Source organism: Lepidochelys kempii, chromosome 23 (genome assembly GCF_965140285.1).
Source record: "Lepidochelys kempii isolate rLepKem1 chromosome 23, rLepKem1.hap1, whole genome shotgun sequence".
NCBI lineage: Eukaryota > Metazoa > Chordata > Testudines > Cheloniidae > Lepidochelys > Lepidochelys kempii.
In genome coordinates, this window is record NC_136402.1 from 2,205,274 (window position 1) to 2,232,171 (window position 26,898).

Sequence of the window (26,898 nt, forward strand, 5' to 3'; positions counted from 1 at the left end):
TCCTCACAGTACTACCCAGCAAGAAGAGAGTAGGCTAGGGTTCATTTTTGTCTCTGAAGATCACAGCTTTTGTGAATTTTTTAGGATCTCAGTGACACTTCTCTCCTCAAGTTACTTTAACATCTGTACATTTCTTTTCTTGTATATAGTAATAAACAGTGAATATGGTAGTAAATGTTAGTGTAAAAGGGTTACTGTCAAGATCAAAGCCTTATATTTAAAATGAAATGTCCTCACCTGTGTTACTAACAACATCCAAAAAAATTTAAAAATTAAATAACTTCAAGCTTCCCTTTACTGTTCACCATCACTGATGCTGTTTGTTTACTTTTTGCACTTTGGCCAATGAAATGAGACTGATTAGTTTCTACTTCCCGAGGCAGAGCTCTAAACTAGGCTCTGCAGCCTTGGGAAAGTTATTTAACCTCTTTATCTCACATTCACCATCTGTAAAATGGGGCTAATAATACTGTCTCAACTACCTCATAGGAGTGTTGTAACAGCTAATTACTTAAATGTTTCTACAGTGCTTTGAAAAGGTGGAGCATTATATAAGAGGTAATTTAAATATTATTAGTCATGTTCTGTAAACCCCAAAGTGAAACTGATTATGATTGCTAACTCTCTGCCCTTCTACTTGCTTTACATACATTACCTAATGAATCCCCACCTCTATGAGACAGGTATGTACGATTAGTATCATAATCACTTTTAAGATGCTGCTGTGTTCCAACTGCAGGAGACTGTCTTTTAATTTAAACAACTTTAACTGAATTAAAAAAGATAAAAACCTTTCTATTTATAATAGGTTATGCAACACCCCTAACCCCAAAAATCCCCCCCTCCCACTTTTTTTAAACTACCACTCCATCTGGGGCCCAACTTAGCTGACAGTGACCACTTTAAATGGATTATGCAGTTACTGTATCATACTGGTGAAGCAAGTATATTTAGAGGAATATAAAAACAAAGAAAAATCACAGATGACCCTAGTTTTGTATCTTGTAACTTGCCAGAGGATCTTAGTGACATTGAGACAAATGTAACCCTAGTATGGGGGAGGCACAGCTCAAATGATGTCAGTAGTATTTTGTCCATTTGTGTCAGAGGTAAATCTGGCCCATTGTCTTTTGGAGAAAGGCATGTGTGAGGATGTTATGGTAAACTGATAACACTACTTTTACGTACTATTTACGAGGAATTTAAAAAAAAAACTGTAAACCCCCATCTTCTCTCTAATGCAATTCAGTGACTTCAACAGGCTTTAGATCAAGCCTTCATCTTTTTTTTGAATTAAAGAATAAAAAAGACGATGGTTTAAACTGATACCCAAAAGAAGGGAAAAGCCTGATCTAATCTGATATTATATAAACAGATGAGATGAGTCCTAGCTGCTTTGTGTCTGCACTCCTTAACCGTGTACATAGTGACTGCCTCAACACTTGTGATAGTGGGAGATGCTGAACTGGCAAGCCTGGACACTGAACTCTTATCCACAAACAGAAGAACACTGGCAGTGGCAGGGCAAGTCTCCCCTCACTAATTCGCCTCAGCAGAGAATTGGAGATAAAATCTAGGGGAGCCACGGGAACTCAGTCAACACGGCATGTTTATTGATCAGCTTCTCTTCTGTGACTGCCAGCCATGATGGGAGCTTTTGTGATCTGGATGCACGTACCACTAACCCACCTACTCATTCCACAGAAGTGATCGAATAGACAGCAGATGACAATAGGTGCCAGATACTATAAACCTAGGCTAGATTCAAAGTAGGTAAAAGGCTACATACTCATTACCAAACCCCTGAGACCACCCAGTTCTTCTAGCAGTTTTAAATTAAAACACACATACTAAGAGAGTAGTCTTATGATGGGATAACCACCTTTGAAACGTCATTTAAAAAAAATAATTCTTGCTATAATACAGCATTTGTAGAGTGCCCAGTCTATGAGGAAAGGTTAGATTATGCAGCCTGAATCCTATAACTCTCCTTTGCCTTCCTCACAATAGGTAAAATAAGTGAGCCAACTAGCAACACTACTAATGTGATCATTAAAATATTTCACTTACCTGTTGCAGAAACATCTGCATGGAATCTTGGTTTATGACAGTTCCAGCAGCTGTCTGGCCCAAGATGATCTTCTCTGGACTGGACGCCAAGTTAGGGCTGGGCTGTGAAGTCACAGGTAGCTGTGCTGGCTGCTGAGGAGGCTGCTGCTGCACATTCAGTTGAAGCTGAGGTGGAGCTGGAGGCTGGGATGCAGTCTGGACGGTCAGTATAGAGGACTGGTCACTGCTTGGCAGGAGGCTGGTGCCAGAAGCGGGCTGCGGCTGAATGAGGCCTGGACTCTGACTGCTGGTGGTGGCAGATGCCTGAATGCTCACAGCTTGGTTGAGGTTCTCAGTGGAATTTAACATAGCAACTTGATTTGGCAGAGTTACACCTTGGATAACGGTCTGCCCAGTCTGACTGATGGCACCACTGGCCAATGAGGCTGCAGCAGAGGGCTGACTCTGAGTGGTCAAGCTGCCAGCTAGAGAGACAGGCATCTGGAACAAAGTTGGCGGACCCACCTGACCAGGCTGCAGCTGAATAGGTGCAGAAAGAATGTGAGCCGTGCCATGCGCATTCTGTGATGTAAGCACCTGCCCCAGATTCAACTGGCTAGCTATGTTCTGATTGGTGAGGATTTGGGCAGGCAAAGCCTGATTGGTTATCAGCGGTCCACCAGGCCCTTGGCTAGTTATGATGTGGGCTTGGCCACTAGGGTGTGAAGTTGTTAGGATCTGTCCTCCCATGTTAGCCTGCAAGGCTGAGAGCTGCTGGGGTATCTGAACAGCAGAGGCACCTGCTAACTGCCCAGGAAGAAGGAACTGGTTCTGACCCTGTAACATGGCCTGAGGAACATGCTGCGCAGGGATGACAATACTGCTGCCTTGGTTTAGCAAGTGGACACTCATGGGTTTGCTGAGGGCTTGCTGCTGTGGTGGAGGTTGTTTGAACATGTTGGCAGACAGCCCTTGCGGGAAGCCAGACAGCACCACATTCTGTCCTGGTTTGCCCGCCATAAAAGTCAGGTTCTGTTGGGCCTTCTGTTGTTGCAGGGCAGCCTCATTCTGGATGGTCAGGGTGGTATTATTGGGACCAAATGGCTTGGGGGTGATCTGGTACAGCTTTTGTTGCAGGACCCCTGCGGGTTTGGGCTGAATTGGCGTGGGTGTTCTGTGGATGATCACGTTTTGGGCCTGCACCAATGGGCTGCTTAAGTTCGATGTGACTGTGAGAGGCTGGGAGCCTTGGGTGGCAGATACGTTCCCAAACATGGAGTTTCCATTCAGCGTGGTAGTGGCCACTGAGGGCAGGTTCTTCTGGATGACAAGGCCAGCATTCTGTGGAGACACCCCCGTGGAAGCGAGGGTAACCTGCTGCTGCTCAGGTGCTGTCTGGGTGATGTAACTGCCAACAGGCATAGTGGCCACTTGGGAGGGCTGAACTTGTTTTGCAATGATTTGCTGAGCTGACTGGTTAATAGCCATCACCTGTTGCCCAACTACTTGAATTGGCCCAATTCCCAATGTCCCACTTGGGCTTCCATTAGGTAAGCCCTGAAGGTTGGAAATTGGCTGTATGGTAACATTCCCCAAGCCAACCTGCTGAAGAAAAGGCTGAACACTGATGGCCTTATTAACAACGTCTGCTCCCACTGACTGCTGCACCAGTGCTTGATGCGTCAGGACTGCAGGCTGCTGCAACCCAATTAGGTCAGCCCCACTGGAGAAAATCTGTGGCGTGCCATCAGAGGCAGTCTGAACCACTGGCTGAAGTGTAGGGAGCTGGAAAGACCCCAGGTCCAGTTCTGCCTCTGCCTCCAGAGTCTGTTCTGTAATGTTAGCCTCTTGCAGGCTCTGCTGGAGAATGTCACAGGGCTGGTCTGAGTTCTGAAGATTCGCCCCACCACCAGATGGTGACCCCAGGATGTCATCTTCTAAAAAGTCTAGGTCAACGCTTGTTGTGTTCTGATTCTGTTCAGCGTTCAGATGGTTGCCAGAGGATTCTTGTACATGCAGCTAAAAGGTTTAAGATTGGGGTGGGGGGAAAAGCATTTAATTCAAACCCATGGAACAGAATTTTTAATCTTTCTGTGCTAAATGGTTGTGCACCCTTACTGGGACCTGTTAAAATGCTTTTGTGATCCACCCTAGAGTTGACTGCATCTCAGTGTTGGGCAAAGTGATCCCAATGTAAAGTTTGTGTCTCAATTTGCTAAGTACATTTGTAAACCATCTTGCCGTCCCCACAAGGTGCTAAATAAATGCATGATGTTATTAAAAGGAACCTGAGGCACAAAGATTAAGTGCCTTGCAAAAAGTCACATTGTGGGTCAGTGGAACAGCTGGTAACAGATGCCACATGAGCAAACTCACAGTTCCTTTGTTTTAGCCACTAGACTTCTATAGAGATTAAACATAAGAAAGAGAGGTAATAGCAACAGAGTTTGGAAAATATAATGCCTTTGTATTAATCAATTAATTAAAAAGTAGAATAAAATTGTTATTGGAACTAGAACTGAGATCTCCATATTCCAAAACTAGAAAAATTGTTTCTTGCCACTGACATTCAAATGAGCTCAGACATATGCCTCAATTCACTGACTGACCTTAGAGGGTGAGCTCCTCAGAGCAGAGACTGTCCTTGAGTGTTTGGAAAGTGCCTACCACACAGTGGGCACTATTGGCTTTATCATGTCAATGTTTTGTATGAGGCAATTTTGGTTCCATTTGTTTTTGGATCTACCTGAAATTAAAATCTAACATTTAAATCTAAATTCCTGGAAAAGCTTCTTTGCTTTCCAACAAGTACCATAAAGCATCAGAAGCTTTAATAAATGGCTTTTCCTAAATAAAAACAAGTTCAATGTATTAAGAAAAGGGTAAAAAAAGTCACTAAGCTCTCTATTATATTGCAAGTACAAACAGCATACTTGGTGGAAAATAAAAAATACTGCCCATGATTCCAGTCAGATTTGTGCAAAATAATCAAGCGAGGATTTCCAGGGTCATATCCACCTGTTTCAACTTTATCCTATCTATCTGTCTGTAAACAAAACTGAGCACTCCCAACTCCAATCCTACATTAGAGGAAAGAACTAAGAAGGTGCTACATGTTCCTTACAATTTCTTTGTAACATTCAGCCCCTTTTTCCCCACAGTCTTTAAAGGATAGTGGTCTCATCATGCTTCCTTTTTTTGCTCCTCTGTATTCTCTGTCCTTAAAGTTTTCCCAAGTTTATAGAAAAACAAAACACAGACAGAGAGAGATGTGTGCGTATGAACCCATTTCCCCCTCCCCCACACATATGGGGCACACATTGAACCCATTTGTTCTTTCCTGCCCCAACTCTTCTTTAAGATTTTAGGGACTAATCCATGCATCCTGTGTAATTTACTCACCCTGGAAAACAGATTTATTAAAAACAAACTTGTGACAAAAGACAGGTTTCTAAAATGAATTTACCAAGTAACAATTTTAAAAAAAACATTATAAATACATACCCCAGCACCCTCAAAGAAGGCACTGGCTGCATCTCCTGTGTTGTCCAGGAGATCATCACTGTCGATCTGCAATTAAAAATATTTTATTTACTTTATTTAAATAGAATTAAACTGAATTTAGTGCTGACACTGTGAATGGTGCTGACTGGCAGTCACTGGAGACAGGTGAATGCTCTCCCTAGCCACAGAGCTGGTACACCATTTGTAGCAGTTGGGCAAGCTTCCTTCACAGGCATTGCCCCCTGCCAACATGCCTCAAACTTGATGTGGAGAGCCCCAAATCTAGAGGTGGGAAGGTAGTTCTTTCTCCTGGGCTTATTCAATACTTGGCTTCTCTGATGAAGGGGCAAACAAGTACCAACTGTAGCAGCAGATATTGTAAGGTAGACACTCACCTACTAGGAGACAGACAAACTTATTTTGCTCAGGTCAGCAAACAATAACTAGAAGATAGGGATTTATGATCGCTAGCAACACAGGTGACTAAGTTGGGCCCATTCTTGTAAACTGTTCTGTGCAGACGATTGTGCATGTATACTTCTAATGACTTCAGTGTGGCTCTGCATGGAGCAGTTTGCAGGATTGGGTCCTTAGAGACAAAAAATTCGAGAACCTATTACCAACCCCCTGAGCTGCCCAATCCCTTCTCCCTAAAAAAAAAAAAAAAGAGAGAGAGAGAGAGAGACATTCAAGTTAGGGTTTCTTCCCCTTTAATTTAAACTTCACTGTCAAAAATGTTTGAATTTTAATATTTTGATTAACAAAACAAGTAAAAACCACTACTCACCTTTTCAGATCCATGTAAAAAATCATTCAAAGCCTGAGGATCACTGCAAAACAACATATGAAATTGTTTAAGGAGAGAATGTACAACCCAAATTTTAATCTGGAAAGAAATACATGTCCCTAATGAATATATTCACATAACTGGGCATCCATTGCACTCTGACCGGTGGAAATCTCAGTTCACTGCTAGGGGACCGCTGTTATTTTTTTGACAGTCATTCCTCAGCTGCACTAGTGTGGGCAGCAGTCAGTTAATATTGCTTCTGCCAAGGCCAGTAACTCCTTACATGCCCTGTCCTGTCAGGAGCACAGAAAAGCCAGGAGATTCTATCATGAAAAATGTTGCATTTTGGTGAATGAAATGTGTCAATATGGACCTGAGAGCCATTTGGCTGCTCTATCACCTCAGGGACAGAATCAAATGTGGCTGCATTTTGAATAAAAACAATTAGGTCCCGTACCCTAGAACATTTTTACAAATTTAAATTTGATACAAGATTTCAACCGTCTAAAACTAAATGACCAACAACATACACAGCTTTATACTCTATTTTTATATCACATAAATATACTGATTACATAACTTTACTGATTGTAAATGGTGATTTTTCTTTTTAGCCTACTCTGTCACTAACATGCTCTTATTCCCCCTCCTCTGTCATTTCTGCAGGGCCCTACTTATCAAGTCACTGACAACAGTTCTATAATTGCAATAATCCCTTTCGGAAAATTAGCCAGTTAACAAGTAGTTTGTCAAAACATTAACTGTTCTGAGTTAACCTCAGGCTACTAGCTAACTAGTGCTGATGACAGCTTTCACCAGGCACTTCTCTCACCAAGCACTTTGCAACAGTGCTGTGAGACGGACTATAGTTGTACATTTTTAAGCGTGTGCAGTGCCTAGATGCTATAGTTATTGGCAAAACACTACAGAAATTAGATAGATTTATCCACATATGCATTAAATGGAACAAATGAAAAACAGAATGTGCAGAGTTAATCTACTGTTAATGTCTATTTCCCTATAAAAATCAGCTGTGCAAAATGTTCTTAATTAAACCTACACAAACAAACAAACAAAAAAAATAAGTGCAACAAAACATGAAACCACAAATGTTTCAAACAAGAAAATCAGAGCTGGTTCAGCCAAAAAACTTCCTGTCGCTTAGAAACCCTTTCAGGCAAACCTAAGACACAGTGATGGTTCATGATTTCAATACAGACTTTAATCTGAAACTTTGCCTTTGAGTTTTGTATTGATATTTTGGATTCATTTAAAAGTGAAATCCAGGGGATACAAGTAGATTAAAAACAAAGAAAAGGCCTGCAGGGGTCCCTACGAAGAGACCCTGTTTAGTTTCACAAAGGTTTCTGTAAAAATTTCACATAAAAATTATTATTATTTGTTTGTTTGTTTGCAGGAGAGTCTACAATGTGGTAGTCTCTTTCAGCACAGCAAAGAAGGGATAGTCCCTGCCCCAAAGAGTTCACAATCTAAGACAGACAGGGGTCAGGGAAAGGGAGTAACAAGATTCACTATGGAAAGCATGGCAGAAGTGGGCAGTGCAGGGGCCTTTAAGAGGAGTTCAGGGAGGTTGAACCATGCAGACTGAACTGTATGGAAAAAAGCATGGAGGCAACTGTTTGAGAATGAATGCAAAAATGAATTCCATGGAAATGCTCTTAACTCCAAACATAGAATCTCAAGTATTTAACCCCCACCCGCCCCACCCGATACCCTAGAATAGTACAGAAGATGATAACTTAGCGAATTAGCATGGGGTCTGCTTCAGGAGATGGTACTACTTACCAAATTACATCTAACAAGCATCGGCCATCTTCATCATCCATGTCAACTGAAAAGAAGGGAGAGAGACTGCATTAAAATTAGAAAAATACAGCTGTGCCATGCAGCACAAACTGTACTTATTAACTGCTGCCTTCCCATCCCCATCCTCCCCCCAAAACCAAACAAAAACAACCCCTCATCCACCCCTTAAACCCCAAAACAACATTTTGCAATTCAAAAGGTCTTTCTTTCACAGACAGACCCAATATATACACCTCATTTTATCCTGCTTATGGCAGATGAGTAATCTGTTAGTTAGATCATTGCTTAGGTGCTCAAAGGTCTTTGGGCTTCAGAACCTTAGAGCATAAATGCACGTGTTAGCACATTCCATTCTTATTATTTATGTTGCTGTGTAATTTGGTGCTGGTTAAAAGAGCCAGACTGCCAGCCCCTGAAGTTTGAAGTCCCCTATTTCTTCAAAGAGAGACAGTGACAAGTCAAATTGCAGGTCCATGCGCTGGCCTCACCAACATACCCCAAGCCTCTACAATACTTATGGGGAATGTACGTATCAGCCTCCATTCAATCTTTAGCTTCCCGGCTGAGACTAGGGAGGAGCACACTGCTAGTCCAATTTATGGTTGCAGTTTTTCTGATGTGAATACTTGTCCACTGGATACTGAAGAGCCATCAATAACTTTCAGTCACTACTGATATAGGCTGGATTTGAAATGGTGACCTACAAGTGAAAGGTTCCAGCTCCATTTCCAGTCTATCAGGCAGCCTCTCTCTCTCTCTCACTCACACACACTTACTTAAAATTAATGCTTATGAAAATCAGTCCCTTGCTATCAGCTGGCAGCATGAATTCAGGTGTTTGTTTGCAAATTTATCCCTCACAATAACAACCCCTCACCTCATCTGGGCCTCTTCAGAACAGATGGGGGCCAAATAAATTCAACTGATTCACTATTAAGTGAAACCCATGATAAGACGTTAACCATATTAGAACTCAGCTCTTCAGATTGAATATAACATCTTGCAGACATTTGCTACAGAAGTAACTAGAATTACTTTGTTGTGTTTAAGAGGTTAGTTCTACACTACAGGGATAAAACATCCTTCCTCCTAGTTTTTGCACGCCGTGTGCTGGACATTTGTTTTGCATATTAAATCACAAGTCTCTTTTGCCTCAGACCTGACTGGGTTGAGCGTGCAGGGGGAAGAATCATCCCAGCTGACTTCGCAGTCATAGTTTGATCTTCTGCAAGAAGTTCTCAAAAGGGATTCACGTGACTTACAGCCAATATATGCTATCACATTTTAACTAGCTCTAGACACCAGGGGGCCACCTCTCAAAAAACACTAGGTGCAGGATGCATCTGGACATTCCCAGGATCGGTGAAAGGGGGGAGAAGAGAGGCAGGTGTACAGGATGGGGTGCACACAGCTCTCCATACAGAAACAAATGAGCTGTCTTGTCTTAAAGGGGCTTGAAGCTGGTTTGTCAGCTGCAACTAGACAACTGCTAGAAAACCATTAACACTCCAGTGGTGACACTCTGCTACAGTACAGTACACATAACACTGAAGACTATATTATTGACCCCTTCAGATGTACATGCTACTTCTATTAATGTTAATGAGTAGTCCTCAGCACACATTAGTTCCATATCAAATCACATTGCCAGAAGTCAGTTTCCTGCTGTGAACACACTTTAATTCAAGGGGGTTTGAGTTTTGCCTTTTTTTTTTTCTTTTTTTTTTAAATACATGAAGGACATTAAATAAAGGCTACATTGTGGCTCCCTTGGCAATAAGATGCCATATAAGAGAAAGCTGCAGGAGGGACAGTCTGTGCCACAGCCCTTGAAGGCAAAGACTGAATCACTGGTGACTGATACTCTTGGTGATCAGTCTTCGTTGGTGTGGAGGACCCTGAGGTTTGTGCTTGGGAGGTACCAGAGGCACTGAATCCACCACCTCCTGACCCAGTGCCAATGGAGTCCTAGACTTGTGGCTTTCTTATCACGCCACTGCACCATAGGATGTATTCAGTTCTCTTGGGCTGAGCTAGTGCTCAATTTAGGCAGGGCTGGATCAGACCTCTCTGAAGTGGATTTGAAGGAAGATTTAGCCTCATGCTTATGAAAATGCTCCCTGCTCTCCCAACAAGACCCTGCTGAGACATCTGCGGGAGGCAGACTCCTTTGCTCCTAATTTGGACCTCGTGGCAGGAAGTGCACTCGTTGCTGAGTCAGGCTGACATACTGAGGGATGGGGGGTGTCCCCAGCCTGGATCCGATTGTGGCCTCATGGCCTTTTTCATAAGGTGCTTCCTAAGGCAAGTTCCCGTCCTTCCCAGGTACAGCTGGGAATGAACAGCAGATATTGCATCTTGCCACGATGTGGACTTCCCCATGGCAGTATAAGCAGAGTTGGTGGTCATCAGTGACTGAGAAGGATCGTGGGCAGAAAGCACAGATTTTGAACCCTGGAGTTTTGGACATAGTCGAATACCCAAACAGGGGGTTCTCCCTAGGTCAGGGAGACTAAATAACTAAAAAAACCTCACTAAAAATATTAGATAAAAATTTTAAAACTCTAGAATATAAAAATGATTTAGATATCTAAATATATTTTCACAGATAAAACAGAAAGCCGAAGCTTCGGCTGGAAGTTCTGACCAAGACCATGCGGTGGGTAGAAGGAACAGGAGATGCAGTCAGTATGCCCTTGCCCTTTATCAACTTGGTTGGAGGAATGCGGTCAGCCAGGGCACATTGTGGACCAACACACACTGCTTTCAAAACCCTCTGGCTCCAGGCATGGGGAGTGCATGCGTACCCACAATGGAATACACATAGGACCAGCACTTGAAGAAGAAACATACCTTTCTTCATTCTGAAAGAAAGTGTTAAAGTCCTATACCGAAGGCAGAATCTTTTCCATTTCAAAAGGACACAAATAGGATAACTTTCCAACTAATTTTTAAAATTCTCCCCTCTTCACTGTTTATTAGAATCCAGTAGAAGTTTGAAGAAGAAATATTTCCTGAGAGGCATACTCTGATAAGGACTCATATTAAGGACTGCTAAAGGAGTAAGGACCTACTCGTGATTTCAATGGAACTATTCATAGAATGAGCTGCTACTCAACATGAATAAGGGTATCAAATTGGGGCCATTAACAAATAATTTTCCCTTTCAAAACATGCTGTTTTGTTTTTATTAGGTTTGCTCATGAACAATGGACTGCTGGGGTTGATTAATTTTAAGGAAAGAAGAAAGCACTAAAGCATTGATTTAGAACGGCCTTTGCATGGAGATATTCAGACAACAGCACACAGTGACTGTTACTTCTTTGGACATGACTAAGTCACCGATCATCATTTTTGCCCATTCATCTCAGAGTGGAGAGCACACTTTGTTGGTTTAACAAATAGCATTTGGGAACGTGGCCTTGACTCCATCATGCAAGCCTTCATCTCCTTTCACCTTACTGGAATGGTATGGAAAAAGCAATTGCAAAGTCGCAGTTCTCCAGACTCCAGCACGTATAGATTAACACTGCTGCCTTCTCAAACACACAACATGCGAAGACATTTTCTCCCGTTCATTTCAAGACACCGTTCAAAATTGCCTTTGATTTAAAAAACTCTTTGTTAGTCTGGAGCAAATTATCAGACAGACCATGCCTTTCAACACTCGTCCAACCAACTAGCACTAGACTCCTCTGTTTCTTCACCAAATCTCTGCCATTCTGGGTGGAAGAACCTTCTTCTCCTTGGCAACCTTCCTGTAGCTCTTTACCTATTAAATTCACCACCTCATTTAAAATTTCATCAGAAAGCATAACTCTTCTCTACTGCTGTTACATCATAGTTTCCTCCTCCTCCTCCCGCCCATGCCATTATTTAATTCTAATTGTATTTTTAGTTCTCTAAAGCATACAACAAAATTGTATTGTATTATACTGCGAGAGGTCTCAAAACACTGACTGATTTGGTGTACAAATAAAACCATCATGATTATACCTTATACCGGGAGGGAGGGATGGAAAGAAGGAGGGGAAAAGGAGGAAAATCTTTTAAAAAGTTTATATAACCATGGATTATTATCCAATTAAAAAGTCTAACAATTTCATTCTGCTCTGTCATTCTAGTGCAAAGCAGTTTTATGAGCATTTAAGGGTTTTATGAATGAAAATGTTGTTTCTTTTCTCACCCTTGCACCCACAAATAATCTTAAGTATAACAAATAAGGACTTCACTAAAGCTTTGTCTGTTTTAAATGCAAATTCACTGGAAAACACAGGCTTAAGTGAAGCGGCCACTGCTGTTCACTGAGAATATGTTAATATTTTGGAGGAATCAGAGACTCCATAATTACCACTATGATAGGGTAGCTTAAACCTACTATATGAGCTAACTGACCTTTAACCCTTTTCCTGACTATACGCCTATATTTGAGCTGGAAGGTGTGATTCCCAGTTTGCACACATGTATCCATGCTAACCTGAGCAAAGCTAGTGCAGGTACAACCACGTGAACTGGGAATCATACCTCCCAATTCAAGCGTAGACGTTCTCATAGATCTTCCAGTAGTTCCAACTCCAATTCACAAGGCAGGACTCCTAAAATCATGAGACTACTTAAAATTTTTTTAAATCTCATAATACAGTTTGAGTTATTTTGATTTACCGTCTGTTTTTCAGACCTTTAGAGGTCATGTTTATAAGCTTTTCTCCATAACCAGGAGGTCCATATGTTTACTTTAAAAAAGCTGAGATTCTCATGTATTCACTTGACTCCAGGAGCTAGGGCTTTATGAAACACATCAAATATCACAAGGCTTGTGATAAAATCATATGAGAGTTGACGACAGCCATTGTTTTAATTAGTCACTATGCTGAATTTATGTCATCCCTATTTTTTTTCCACAAGAGGAGTAGACAGTGGCATAACCACCAGATTATGAGGTCACTGTAGTAGGAGCAGGAGAAGCTGTAGTGAAAAGAGATGATTGAGGGAACAAAATGCCATTGGAATGAATAATTCGGCCAAAGGGATACAGAAAAATAAAGGCAAAATGATTTTGTTTTGGTGTCAGTGCTTCTTCCCCACACTCACCACTCTTTAGGTTATTATTTAACTAGTGCCACAAACATGGCTAGTTTGTAGCACTATTTATAGTTTGAGCAGATGTTTTCAGAGAACTACCACAATGTGCAGCGGCAGTCAAAAAAAAACACCTAGGAACCACTAGGAAAGGTAGTAAATATCATAATGCCACTATATAAATCCACGGTATGTCCACACCTTGAATGCTGCATGCAGCTCTGGTCACCCCATCTCAAAAAAAGATATATTAGAAATGAAAAAAGGTACAGAAAAGGGCAAAGAAACATAAGGGCAGGGAACAGCTTCCATATAAGAAGACATTAATAAGACTCAGACTGTTCAGCTTGGAAAAGAGACGACTAAGGGGAGATATGATAAAGGGCTATAAAATTGTGAATGGTGTGGAGAAAAACTGTTATTTTCCCCTTCACATAACACAAGAACCAGGGGTCACTCAATGAAATGAATAAGCATAAGGTTTAATACAAAAAAGAGGAAGTATTTCTTCATCCAATGCACAGTCAGCCTGTGGAACTCATTGCCTGGGGATGTTGTGAAGGCAAAAACTATAACAGGGTTCAAAAAATAATTAGATATATTCATGGACAATAGGTCCATCAATGGCTATTAGTCAAGATGGTCAGGGATGCAATCCGATGCTCTGAGTGTCCCTAAGCCTCTGATTGCCAGATGCTGGGACTGGATGACAGGAGATGGATAACTCGATAACTGCCCTATTCTGTTCACTCCCTTTGAAGCATCTGGCATTGCTCACTGTCTGAAGATAGGATACCGGGCTAGATGGACCATTGGTCTGACCCTGTATGACCATTCTTATGTTCATGAATGGTACTTTACAGATTAACGTGAGGACCCCAACCCACAATGAGAATCTCACAGGCACTCCCTTTTGCTTGCATGGAACCCCATGGAAGTCAATGGGGCTCTGCATGGATGGATGCATGCACAATTTTCCTTGCTGTATTGGGGCCTACCCATCAGCTTGGAGGAGAGTTTACAATCTCAGTTAAAGGTGACCTGCAGAAGAATTTAAAAAAAAAACCCAAACAACAAGCCTGGATAATGCAGAAAGAAGGCTTGAAAAGTTTTGCTTTACGGTTTGCGTTTTACATGAAAAATCTAGGTCCTGGTACAATCTACAGTGACTAGAGACTTCGTGAAATTATGACACCAAAAGATGTTAAGAGAATGTAGAAGTTGAGCAGCTGAGAAGGAAAGCAATGCTATTTAAGCCACTTTGTTTATTTTTGTTAACATGTATTTACCTTCATTGACTGATTAAAGATTTTGGAGAAATAAAGAGACACTGTCAACAACAATGCTTTAAGTTAATGCAACTGAGCTCACGAACTTCCCCGAGACACCCTCTATTCTCAGGAAATCCTCCTACAAAAACACTGGAAAACTAGACTTTACATTTCTGATATTTCTAAGGTCAAAAACACAGAGAAACAAAAAGCAAACAACAAAAAAAAAGTCGTTTAGGTCTCCTTAAAGATAAAAGCAACACATGTAGGTGAACAACTCCAGATGGAGTTAAGGGATTGGAAGATGAATGTGACAACAGAAAGACTGTGTGCTAGTTTAGGCAATACATGTAGCTTGAGAGCGTAAATTTAACAGATTACAGTGACTGTCTTATTTATAATTGAGTAGAGGTTTCTGTAGGACATTTACATATCTTGTCTCTACAACATTTCAAAGGTCCTAGTGGCATTTATCTTTCCGAATGCATAGGGAAGGAGCATTATAACTCTTATTAGTGTTGCACTGTTGTTGCTGATGGCCATCATATTGCTAAGAATCATAGATTGTGAGGCCAGAAGATACCATTAGGATCATGTACTCCTACCTCACTTCATGATGCAGGCTGTAGGTTTTACCCCCAATGATTCTTCCATCTAGCCCATCAACTTGTTGAAGCACACCATCGCTTCTAAGAAAAACATCCAATCTTGATGTAAAGACTCCGAATGATGGAGAATTTACTACAACCCTGGGTAATTTGGGATGTTATGGGGAACACTATGGACAGAAAAACATTCCCACCCTCCTTTGTTGACACACATGAATTTGTGATGGGCATATACCAGAAAGGTTTGGCATTTCCTGGCCATAAATGTCACCTTGTAATGCTAAAAATATAAAGTAGAGCTGCAGAGGGAAGGGGTAAACTAATAGGAAATGCAATATAAAGACCAAATTCTCTTACATGTTGCTCTCAGTTCAATTTTTAGGACTGCAGAACAATTCCCATTGTCACTTTTCTATGAAATCTGAATGTACTAATGCATAATATTAACAGCAGTTTTTAATTATTTTTGAAGATTCATACCCAAAGATGTTCCCTATATAAAACAAAAAGACTTAGTTGAAGGAGACAATCAACAAAGACCCACAGTCATAGAGGCCAAGAATCAGCAATACAAACTAACCTTCCTCTTAATTTCTACGGTAACGAACTTTATGTCTGAAGAGTTAAATGAAACAACAGGATCCAATACAAAACTGTGCTCCTTTATCCCCACAGCTAACAATAAAGACAGTCATTTATCTATACAGGAAAAGCGGCCAACAAAGTGTACAGTACCCACAAGCACTACCTTCTTAATTTAAGAAGTGACTATTTATAGCACTGGTGGGGAGATCCAGAAAGCATATGGAAGCACTGATAAGCACCTAAACATTCTAATGTTTATCCAAAGCCTCTCGGTGTTACAGTTCTTGTGGAAACTGGCTTTTCAGTGATTTCCAATACTTCATGCTTATTTTCGGGCTGGAAATGTTGAAAGAACTGCTCCTCTCATGGTATTCTGAAACTTTCATTTGCCTGAACCTAGAAGGGCAGGGACATCATGAAAATGAGAAAAGAAAAAAAAAAGAGAGGGGAGTATAAAAATTATCCAACCTTTTTGTCCTGGATCAAAAAAGGTTCAGTTCAAGTTTGCAGTGAAATTTAAAAAGGTTGACTTACTTGTTCTTACAGCCTTATTTACAGACACTTGCTGTAATTTACGCAACAGGCTTATTTTAAACCCTATCCCACAGATCTTTACAGTAGCCAGTAAAAGGAAAATGTGTCCTTGCTTACCTGAAAATTTCCTTTCTTCAAGTAATAAGGTCCACAGATCTGTTACAATTGGTACTTCACATCCTTGCAGGTTGGGTGCAAAACCAGACCTGTCAGTCTCTGGCAGCAGGCAAATACCCTACATCCAGATGAGACAGCTTTCACAGCCAAGATAATTCAAATCTACTTTCTTACATTACAGATTGTGTTAAATATACTTTGAGGAAAAAGCATAACAATTTCTTCTACTCCAGAGCATGGTAATTTTCATCTAATGACAACAAATCCAAATCCTTGAATGTCCATTTCCATCTCTATTATGAATGATTGTTTGTCTCTGGGGTGGGTCAGGTTTGTGGGACTTCTTACTTGAAGAAAGAAAATTTTAAAGTAAGCTCAGATAAACTATCCTAATCTTCTTCACACTAAGGACCATAGATCCATTACAATGGGATTTTCATAGCAGTGTGCCTTCAGGGTGGGAAACAGGATCATCCTTTAAAAGTGGACATCCAAAATGTGATAGCGTGCGCGTGTATATATATTTTATCTCCTCCACCATATCCTGGGCACTGAGGTGTGGAGAAGACTTCTGCCAAAAGAAAGGAAATGGCACTGGCTAAGATCGGATGACTAATATGCAGAACTCAGTGAAAGTATGTGCTGATGGCCATATGACCATCTAGCAGATCTCAAAATAGGAGACATGTCTACTCTGACCTAAGACTTTCCATGTTCTTAAGGACTTGACTTACATGCTTAACCAAAGGAGGAATATTTCTTGAAATTTACCTAGGGAATGAATTCTATGACAGTTGTGAGGCCCGCCTGTCTGAATTAAAAGTACAATACTGAGTCTCTTGAGAGAAAGCCACCAATGGAAAGCCTGCTCTAATGGATAGAAAGTATAATGACATCTCCTGAAGAGGTTTATTCTAGGCAAGGCTGTAAGGAGCAGATTGAGGTTCCAAGGTTGTGCTCTATGACCTTGCAGAGTTGGAATAAGGTTGATGCCCTAAGGAAGCGGTAAATGTTGGGATTTGTACAAACTTGTTTTTCTTGAATATGCTGAGATTATACTATAGATACTACCTTTTTGTTAGGCCACTCATTCATCCACAATAAAACCTTCCAGGAGAAACTCAAGGCTATGTTTCATTGGTATAACATGGTAATTAAACTGTGAACTTTGCACCAGCCCGTAGAATAGATTCTGTCTGTTGACTTCTCTTTTGGAGTCCATGATAGCAATAATCATTTCATCCAAGCATTTATTTTCAATCTGTCTGGTGCCAGATGGAGGATCGGTTTTGAAATTCCAAACCTCCTTTGAGGGACAGCAACACCTAAAAACCCAATGCTAGGTTTATCAGGCCCAGCAGCCAAAGCCTTTTCAGCCAGAAAGGCATACATGGCATCACTGTTGCTCTCTCATTCCTATCTTTTGTATTATCTTGGGGAGCACTGGAAAAGGTGGGAAGACACAGTGGAGACCTTGCCCAGCTTTGCGAGAGGTCATTCCACCCCCTGATCCTGACACTCAGACAGACTGAAGGGCACTTTATTTATTGTTTCCAGATGCAAAGAAGTCAATCACCAACTCACTAAGTTGACATGATGAGCAACATACTACTGGGTGTCAGAGCCACTCTGCTAATCCACCTTCTACCAGGTAAGCCTTGGAGTTCTTCTCCCCCTTGGGCAATGTATGGAGATAGGAAATTTTGCTCCACCCAGGACAGAATAATTTCTCTCTGGGGTAGAACTGATTGTGTTCTTCCCAGTTATTATGAAAACTATCAGACATGTTGACTCTTGCCACCAGGAAGTCATCTGGTCTGTTATCCATGGAGGGCAGTGTTCTCAGAGCTCAATAAACCACTGTGTCCCAGCTGGTGGATGCTGGGCTCTCTCTTTCTGGTTCCCATTCCCTGAACTGAACCAGAAGGATCCCTTCAAAATACCTGATTCTCTGCATTCACTAGTGGGAGTGGAGAATATACAACTGGAGCTAGTTTTCTGTCCATGACTAAGATAGAGTGAGATGAGGAGATACCCAGAATTACTGGCAAGGTATCATATGACATCTGGACCACTGAAGCTCTTCACAAAACATACAAATTGTCTGAGAATGGTGAAATGGGAGTGTTTTGAAGATGAGCCTCCTTTAGGAATTTATTTGGATGTTACAGACAAGGCCCTGCTCTGCTTGTTCCCAATTCTCAGAGATTAGAAATAGGATGGACAAGAGGCTGTAGTGCTCCAGTCAAAGTATATAGTGGATTATTTCATTTGTGTCATGGCCTTTTCCATGGGTTGCTGAGACTGGGAATGGGACCAAGCTTTTCCTGAAATTCTTGCACAGCTCCCAATTTTGACAACATCCAGTGACCTTAATTGATTAAAGCACTTTTGCTCCCAAATTGAAAGAGCCTAGCACCAATCAGGGGTCTACTATAGACAGGGTTGGTTAGAAGACCCTTAGATAGCCCTGAGGCAACAGAAAACAGCTAATGACCATGCACTTTTCTAGCTACCACTTGCACAGAGGCATTTTCTCCTGTTGTAATTCAGACTCCTTCAACTTGCCATATGACCTGTATTCCTTCCTATAGTTTCTGGCATGAGTCAGGATTGTAAATCAACTTTTCTTACACTCTGAACAGCCTCAGCTTTTCATAAAGTTTCCCATTGTATTGCCAAGATAGCCATGGGATAAATGGATCTGAATCCCTTTCTTTCTTTCTAGGGAGAAGCCCTGAGACTCTATGATTTTTAGGCTGAGAGGAACCATACTCGCAATACTGTCCACCTACATTAGCACTCCTTGTGAAAGCATGCGCGGGCACGCAGGGTTTCAGATGATAGTTCATATTTGTTTGTTTATTTGTTTTGGCCTGATGGACCAGGAGACATTTTATATCCAAAGGAAAGGGCTGTGATTGTCTGCCTGGGCTTGGCTACCTGTGAAGGGCTTGTATAGTGAACAGGCCTCTCTTACAAGTAAAATCTCCCCTAGTTAGAAACATCAAGTTCTTGACCACTGGGGAAAATAGTCACATTTATTTTCTGTAGTGATAGCAGGTTAAATTTTGATGGGTACACACTGAGGAACCTTATATAATAGGGGCCAGGGTGGGAAACTGGGGTACAAGGAAATAAATGGCATGCCAAGAGGTCCTTTACTGCCTGCCAGTTCTTCCACCTCTGGACTACTGTCTCTCTTTTCACTGCATAGCCATCTGCTGAAGGGAGGAGGCAGAGGTGAGGAATGGTGACCTGCAACAGAAACTGGGAGCAAAAGAGACAGCCCAATAGTTAGGGCTTGGCGACCCACAGCAGCAGCTGTGAATTATAATGCAATACTTTCCCCATCTTTTAGGGGTGGCAGGAAACCATTAGCCTACTATTGCATTACCCCACTATCACACCTGTCCAGGAAGAATGAGGAGAGATATATAGCTATGGATTGTCTGGAGTAGCTGAAGACTTTCTAAGCATAGTTTCACAATATTCAGTATACTTTTGCATGAAAGAGTCTATCCCGTGTGTCTTAGTTTCTTTTTGTTTGTTTTAAAACATATTTTACTATTTCATTAACTAAGGCTATATCTACATTACAGACTACGTCAGCATAACTGAGATCGCTTAGGGGTGTGAATAAACCACCCCCCTGAGCGACATAAGTTACACCAACACAAGCACTCATGTGCACAGCGCTATGTCGGTGGGAAAGCTTTTCCTGCTGACATAACTTCTGCTGTTCATGGAAGCGGTTTTATTATGCCAATGGGAGAGCTCTCTCCCATTGATATAGAGCATCTTCACCAGATGTGTTGCATCTGTACAGCTGTGCCCCTGCAGCGCTGTATGAGCAGACTTGCCCTAACTCTTATGGGCTGCTAGTCTTCCTCGGGTAAGGAGGAAGAATTCCCTAGGAGGTGGTAGGCGGGGCAGGAGGGGAAATGTAATTATAGAGGAAAGACCACATATCTAAGGCCTAGTCTTTCCAGCATTAACCTGCCACACTGTACTCTGTGTCGGTGAGGAGAAACAATGTTCATTTAATTATGCATTTAGTTCCCCTTGAGAGTTTGCCTCCTTCAGAGAAGCGAGTAAAATTGTGCTCAGAAATACCTGAAAATATTTCAAATATGACTAGCACTTGTCCTCTTTGAGTCTCCGCTCCCCTCCGTGGGCCCCTTCTGGGTCTTTCAGCAAGGTGCCGGACTAGGGCTCAAGGATGGGTTCCCCAGAAGCTCTATCCCTTTCTGTTACACAGGATTCAGATAGGCATGTGTTTCCCCTGGAGATCTGAGCCTGGGATACAAATTGGGACCCCCTGGGGTAGGGGGGGAAGCCTGTTATTGAAGCAGCAATAGGGGGAGGGGGCTGCGCCTGAAGGACCCTTATGGCACTCTCTGGTGTTGGCAGAACTTGTGCTATGTCCAGTGCCCTCCACCAATGACTCAATCAAAGGGGAAGCAGAGAAAGGGAGAGAAAGGAGGCTGAGTTCCAGTCAGAGGTGTGGCTGCTGGTGAGGGATATATACATGCTGCTATTCTGGCTTCACTCCCCTTATGGAAATGGAGGCAAGGGACCTGCTTGTCCCACAGCTAGGTCTTTCCAACCCTGCCTGGCTCATTTCCTGCCTGGAAAAGCCATGGCAACCCTTCCCAGACTAGGTTGTGAGGGAAATTGCTCTTTGCCCACAGAGCTGGGTGTCGGGGGGGGGGGGGCGAGAGGAGGGGAAGGTGTGTGTGTGTTCGCTCCAAAAATCAAACTTAGCAATGGGAATCAGATGGACACGTTACTGAACTGAATTTTTTGTCTAAAAATATGAACTAAAGTTTAGAATTTTCCTCAGCAAAACTCTGCAGCACGGAGGGGAGCTGCAGGCCTCTGTAGGTAAAGAAAAATCTGGAGACAAGTCAAAGCGGCTAGGGATTCCCCAGCTACTACTGACTGACAGGTCTGGTTCTGTCCCAACCTGCAAGGAGACTGTATCCATTGTAACAGATTTGTAGACTTTAGCACAAGAAAGAAACCTCAATGTACAACTTCAGTCAAATGTTACATGGAAATCTAACAATATGATATTCACCCCAATTCTTTTGCGTAACATGGCCGCAGGAATATTCTTCCAGGAATATAAATAAGAACTAGCTAAGCAAGACTTCTTAATTATGAATCTACATTGGCACTGATCAAATTAATTTTTTTTAAGGTGTGCTCAATAACACCCTTCTCAAGATCATTTCCAAATTTTCCTTCAACAACTGACTAGTCTATAACTTATCATTACTTGTTTTTAATCATGGAGTTATGTCTGTCACTCACAAATCTGACACGTTATCTGGGAACAGCAAGTGTTATGACTGAAACCCTTGGGAAGTGATGAATATTTTCTGGACCAATTATTTTACCTGCCTGAAGAAAAAAAAATGTTCAGGTCTTCCGTTTATCATTTGCATAATCACACATTACGACATATGGCTAACAACTCTCAAAATTGTACCATGTAATTTGATCTCAAAGATAAAAACAAAGTAACTGTTTAACAAATCTACCATTTACTTATCCGCCGTCTTCAATTTCCCATTGCATTTATTTTAGTAGGTAGGTTTTCTTCCTGCTTTAGTTTCTCTCATCTATGAGTGCATCTGAAAAACCCTATATTGTGAGATAAAATGTTAGCTTTAGTTCAACATTCAGTATTTCTTTTTGCTCTGCTAATCATGCTTTTGACTTACTTTTGCTTATTTGACTAGTCAAACCCTCCTCACCAGATTTTATTTAACAAGAAAACAAAACCTTCTAATCGGATTCTTTATACCCACCTTGGTTGCTCTGGTTTCTTTTTAGACTTAACTATGATATATTCCAATTGCAATTTTTCCAACTTTGGGAAGGGTTAAATTTGGTTCTTGGGAGCTGAGGGACTAAGAGCATTGCTCAAGGCCAGGCATACTCTAGAATGGTGAAGCTCAATAAAAGCCTTCTCTCCCTCCAGCAGTGCACCTCAGTCTTGAGGCTCTCTTGAGGAGAACCTATTAATCAAGCCCAGTTCATCTATGTCTTCACTAGGTATTTTACAAAAAGATTCCCATCGCTGTAAGCACTGGTTCAAATGAACAGGTGTTTGCAACAGCAGGAAGTTATATCAAATTACCTACTGGCCATACATTTTAAATCTTTAATTTTTAAAGAGATACATTTAAACACATCCTATATTTATTAATCTTTAGCACAGAGCCATTATGCAGATCCTGGCAAAGCACATGTTGAAGTTTTCAGCTTAGAATGGTGAAACTGAGGAATTTCTTCTGAAAACTTCAAATCTGGCATCATGCCACCCCTAGGCAAACCCTTTTTTTGTTACTGGGTCTGGAAAGGGATTTCCCCTCCCCCCCCGTGCTCAGATCTGCACTGCAGCTGTGATCTGGGCAGGGTTTAAAGGCACTGTGATATGAAACCCCCTAATGTGATCCTGCTAATAAAAAAAAAAAAAATCAGAACTAAAAAGGAAAAAAGATTCAGCTGCTTAACATATTGTATACTGAGGATAAGACTACGTGCATCTCACTTCCATAGAAACAGAGGGGAGGAAATCAGTGCTTCTGGGAGACTGAGGTTTGTATGTTTAGACGGTATGGATTTAACACTTACGAGTCCTCTTTACATAATTATTTTTAGGATGGAAAAGGTGTATCCTTAAGCTCATAGGAAACTCCAAAGGACTGCTGGACCAGTTTTTATTAACAAGAATATAATTTTAAAACAACCCTTGCCCTCTGAAGTTTACTTTGTTTACAGTGCCATGAACAGGCTATAGTAATAATGACAACTGTATATATTCAGGGCCTTTAATCTAGAAGGATCTCAAACCTCTAACAGACTGCACCGCTCACCCACCACTGAAATGCAGCCATGTGTAGAGCAGAATATGACAGCCATGCTGTACGAACACCACAACACAGCAGGGGCTAAAAAAGTAACTTCCACATTTGAAATCATAAGCGTCAATTTTTCTTTTTAGAAAGGTAATATGTAATTACCTAAATTGAAATTCAAGGAGGTAATGGGATTGATACCCCTATTTCTATGAAAACTGCCATGGGAATGTCTAATCCTCACAGATAATTCACTTCAGTTTTATAGCTCATTCAGAAAATAGAGTCCCCACATCACTCTGCTACAGCACTGGTTGGGAACTGACACAAAAGGAAGAGGTTCCCTCAATGAATCACAAACACTGCTTCTTCCAGGACTTTTGGTGTTTCTTTGAGCTCTCCCATCCAAGTACTCACTAGGCCCATTCATGCTTAACTTATTAGATATGACATGATAACAGCCCGAGCTAATATAAATGTAACAACCGAGTAGTAAGGTACACGTATCAAAATGTACTGCAGTAACAAGCCTAAGCAGCTGTAATATCCTTAGTACTGCACAGCGCCCACTTGGAAGCTCCCAGGGAAACAACAGTAAACTCACAATAGCATTACTGTGCTGTCTCTGAACTTGGGTGACACTGCTAGATATAATCTGGTAAACAAAAAGTCTGCAAGCTGGGGTAGATCTGAAGGATGGGCTTCTCTGCTCAGTGAAAAACAAAATTTAAAAAGCTTATTTACACATTCTTATATTTTATGTATTTAGTTACTCTCCAGAAAATTAATGCCTGATTGCATGTAGAGAACCATTCAGCCCCCACAGTGCTTCTCTGTCTGATTATGCATATTACCAGATAAAACTCTGCATTGGGAAGAGGCACATGTTCATAAGAAACAAGTAAGGGAAATACCATAGCTACACAGGAGTAAAAAAAAATAGATGGGGAACTAAGACACTGAGAATGTAAGGGTATATCTAGACTGCCCTGCAGTTTAGAAAAGGGGGAGTGAACAACAGCATATACCAAATTGCTGTGCTGTAACTCCCCCATATGGATGTTGTGAGCATGAACTCAAAAGGTCTGGAGTTCATACTAATATAGTCCTCTTCAAAGACTATATGTCGTGTATGTGCTAGTCACACACCCCTTAGGTCAAACTGTGAGGCAGTGTAGACATGCCCTAAGAGATTTGTCCAAGCTCACACTGGAAATCTGTCCCAGAGCTGGGAACTGAACCCGATTCTCTTGAGTCCCCACTAGCACACTTACTGTCATAGAATCATAGAATATCAGGGTTGGAAGGGACCCCAGAAGGTCATCTAGTCCAACCCCCTGCTTGAAGCAGGACCAATTCCCAGTTAAATCATCCCAGCCAGGGCTTTGTCAAGCCTGACCTTAAAAACCTCTAAGGAAGGAGATTCTACCACCTCCCTAGGTAACGCATTCCAGTGTTTCACCACCCTCTTAGTGAAAAAGTTTTTCCTAATATCCAATCTAAACCTCCCCCACTGCAACTTGAGACCATTACTCCTCGTTCTGTCATCTGCTACCATTGAGAACAGTCTAGAGCCATCCTCTTTGGAACCCCCTTTCAGGTAGTTGAAAGCAGCTATCAAATCCCCCCTCATTCTTCTCTTCTGCAGGCTAAACAATCCCAGCTCCCTCAGCCTCTCCTCATAACTCATGTGTTCCAGTCCCCTAATCATTTTTGTTGCCCTTCGCTGGACTCTCTCCAATTTATCCACATCCTTCTTGTAGTGTGGGGCCCAAAACTGGACACAGTACTCCAGGTGAGGCCTCACCAATGTCGAATAGAGGGGAACGATCACGTCCCTCGATCTGCTCGCTATGCCCCTACTTATACATCCCAAAATGCCATTGGCCTTCTTGGCAACAAGGGCACACTGCTGACTCATATCCAGCTTCTCGTCCACTGTCACCCCTAGGTCCTTTTCCGCAGAACTGCTGCCTAGCCATTCGGTCCCTAGTCTGTAGCTGTGCATTGGGTTCTTCCGTCCTAAGTGCAGGACCCTGCACTTATCCTTATTGAACCTCATCAGATTTCTTTTGGCCCAATCCTCCAATTTGTCTAGGTCCTTCTGTATCCTATCCCTCCCCTCCAGCGTATCTACCACTCCTCCCAGTTTAGTGTCATCCGCAAATTTGCTGAGAGTGCAATCCACACCATCCTCCAGATCATTTATGAAGATATTGAACAAAACCGGCCCCAGGACCGACCCTTGGGGCACTCCACTTGACACCGGCTGCCAACTAGACATGGAGCCATTGATCACTACCCGTTGAGCTCGACGATCTAGCCAGCTTTCTACCCACCTTATAGTCCATTCCTCCCGCCCATACTTCTTTAACTTGCTGACAAGAATACTGTGGGAGACCGTGTCAAAAGCTTTGCTAAAGTCAAGAAACAATACATCCACTGCTTTCCCTTCATCCACAAAACCAGTAATCTCATCATAAAAGGCGATTAGATTAGTCAGGCATGACCTTCCCTTGGTGAATCCATGCTGGCTGTTCCTGATCACTTTCCTCTCATGCAAGTGCTTCAGGATTGATTCTTTGAGGACCTGCTCCATGATTTTTCCAGGGACTGAGGTGAGGCTGACTGGCCTGTAGTTCCCAGGATCCTCCTTCTTCCCTTTTTTAAAGATTGGCACTACATTAGCCTTTTTCCAGTCATCCGGGACTTCCCCGGTTCGCCACGAGTTTTCAAAGATAATGGCCAACGGCTCTGCAATCACAGCCGCCAGTTCCTTTAGCACTCTCGGATGCAACTCGTCCGGCCCCATGGACTTGTGCACGTCCAGCTTTTCTAAATAGTCCCTAACCACCTCTATCTCCACAGAGGGCTGGCCATCTCTTCCCCATTTTGTGATGCCCAGCGCAGCAGTCTGGGAGCTGACCTTGTTAGTGAAAACAGAGGCAAAAAAGCATTGAGTACATTAGCTTTTTCCACATCCTCTGTCACTAGGTTGCCTCCCTCATTCAGTAAGGGGCCCACACTTCCCTTGGCTTTCTTCTTGTTGCCAACATACCTGAAGAAACCCTTCTTGTTACTCTTAACATCTCTTGCTAGCTGCAGCTCCAGGTGCGATTTGGCCCTCCTGATATCATTCCTACATGCCCGAGCAATATTTTTATACTCTTCCCTGGTCATATGTCCAACCTTCCACTTCTTGTAAGCTTCTTTTTTATGTTTAAGATCCGCTAGGATTTCACCATTAAGCCAAGCTGGTCGCCTGCCATATTTACTATTCTTCCCTTTCTTCCTCCCTATTATTATCAGTGCCTACCTACAATGGATGATAGGTCCTGAAGTGCCAGTCCAAAGAAATTCATACAAGTGTAACTAAACCAGTGCAAGACCCTAATGCAGAAACGCTGCACTAGAGCAAAACGTGCCAGGCACTGACGAGACTTACTAGGTAAGTTCCACTGGTGCAAGTCCTGCTGTGCACTGGTGCAGTGTGTGTCTATGCTAGAGATTTTCACCAGTGTGAATATATCAGTGCATCCGATGAAGTGAGCTGTAGCTCACGAAAGCTCATGCTCAAATAAATTGGTTAGTCTCTAAGGTGCCACAAGTACTCCTTTTCTTTTTGCGAATACAGACTAACACGGCTGTTACTCTGAAACATA

General features: G+C 42.0%; 1 protein-coding gene across 8 annotated transcripts in view; it reads right to left on the minus strand.

The window, feature by feature from the left end:
* BICRA (BRD4 interacting chromatin remodeling complex associated protein) overlaps positions 1 to 26,898 on the minus strand; it is a 114,564-nt gene that overhangs the window by 25,484 nt on the left and 62,182 nt on the right. For 4 of the 8 annotated variants that reach the window (XM_073322280.2, XM_073322273.2, XM_073322274.2 and 1 more), the window contains exons 2-7: positions 21,914 to 22,016; positions 16,365 to 16,482; positions 8,150 to 8,195; positions 6,341 to 6,383; positions 5,554 to 5,619; positions 2,071 to 4,068 (exon numbers count right to left, since the gene is read on the minus strand). In XM_073322280.2, coding sequence (XP_073178381.1) covers positions 2,071 to 4,068; positions 5,554 to 5,619; positions 6,341 to 6,383; positions 8,150 to 8,195; positions 16,365 to 16,482; positions 21,914 to 21,916 — 2,274 coding nt within the window. In that variant the 5' untranslated portion in view covers positions 21,917 to 22,016. Of the gene's footprint in view, positions 1 to 2,070; positions 4,069 to 5,553; positions 5,620 to 6,340; positions 6,384 to 8,149; positions 8,196 to 15,952; positions 16,110 to 16,364; positions 16,483 to 21,913; positions 22,017 to 26,898 lie in introns of those variants that run through there. The other 4 variants (XM_073322277.2, XM_073322278.2, XM_073322276.2 and 1 more) reach the window with 4 other exon arrangements.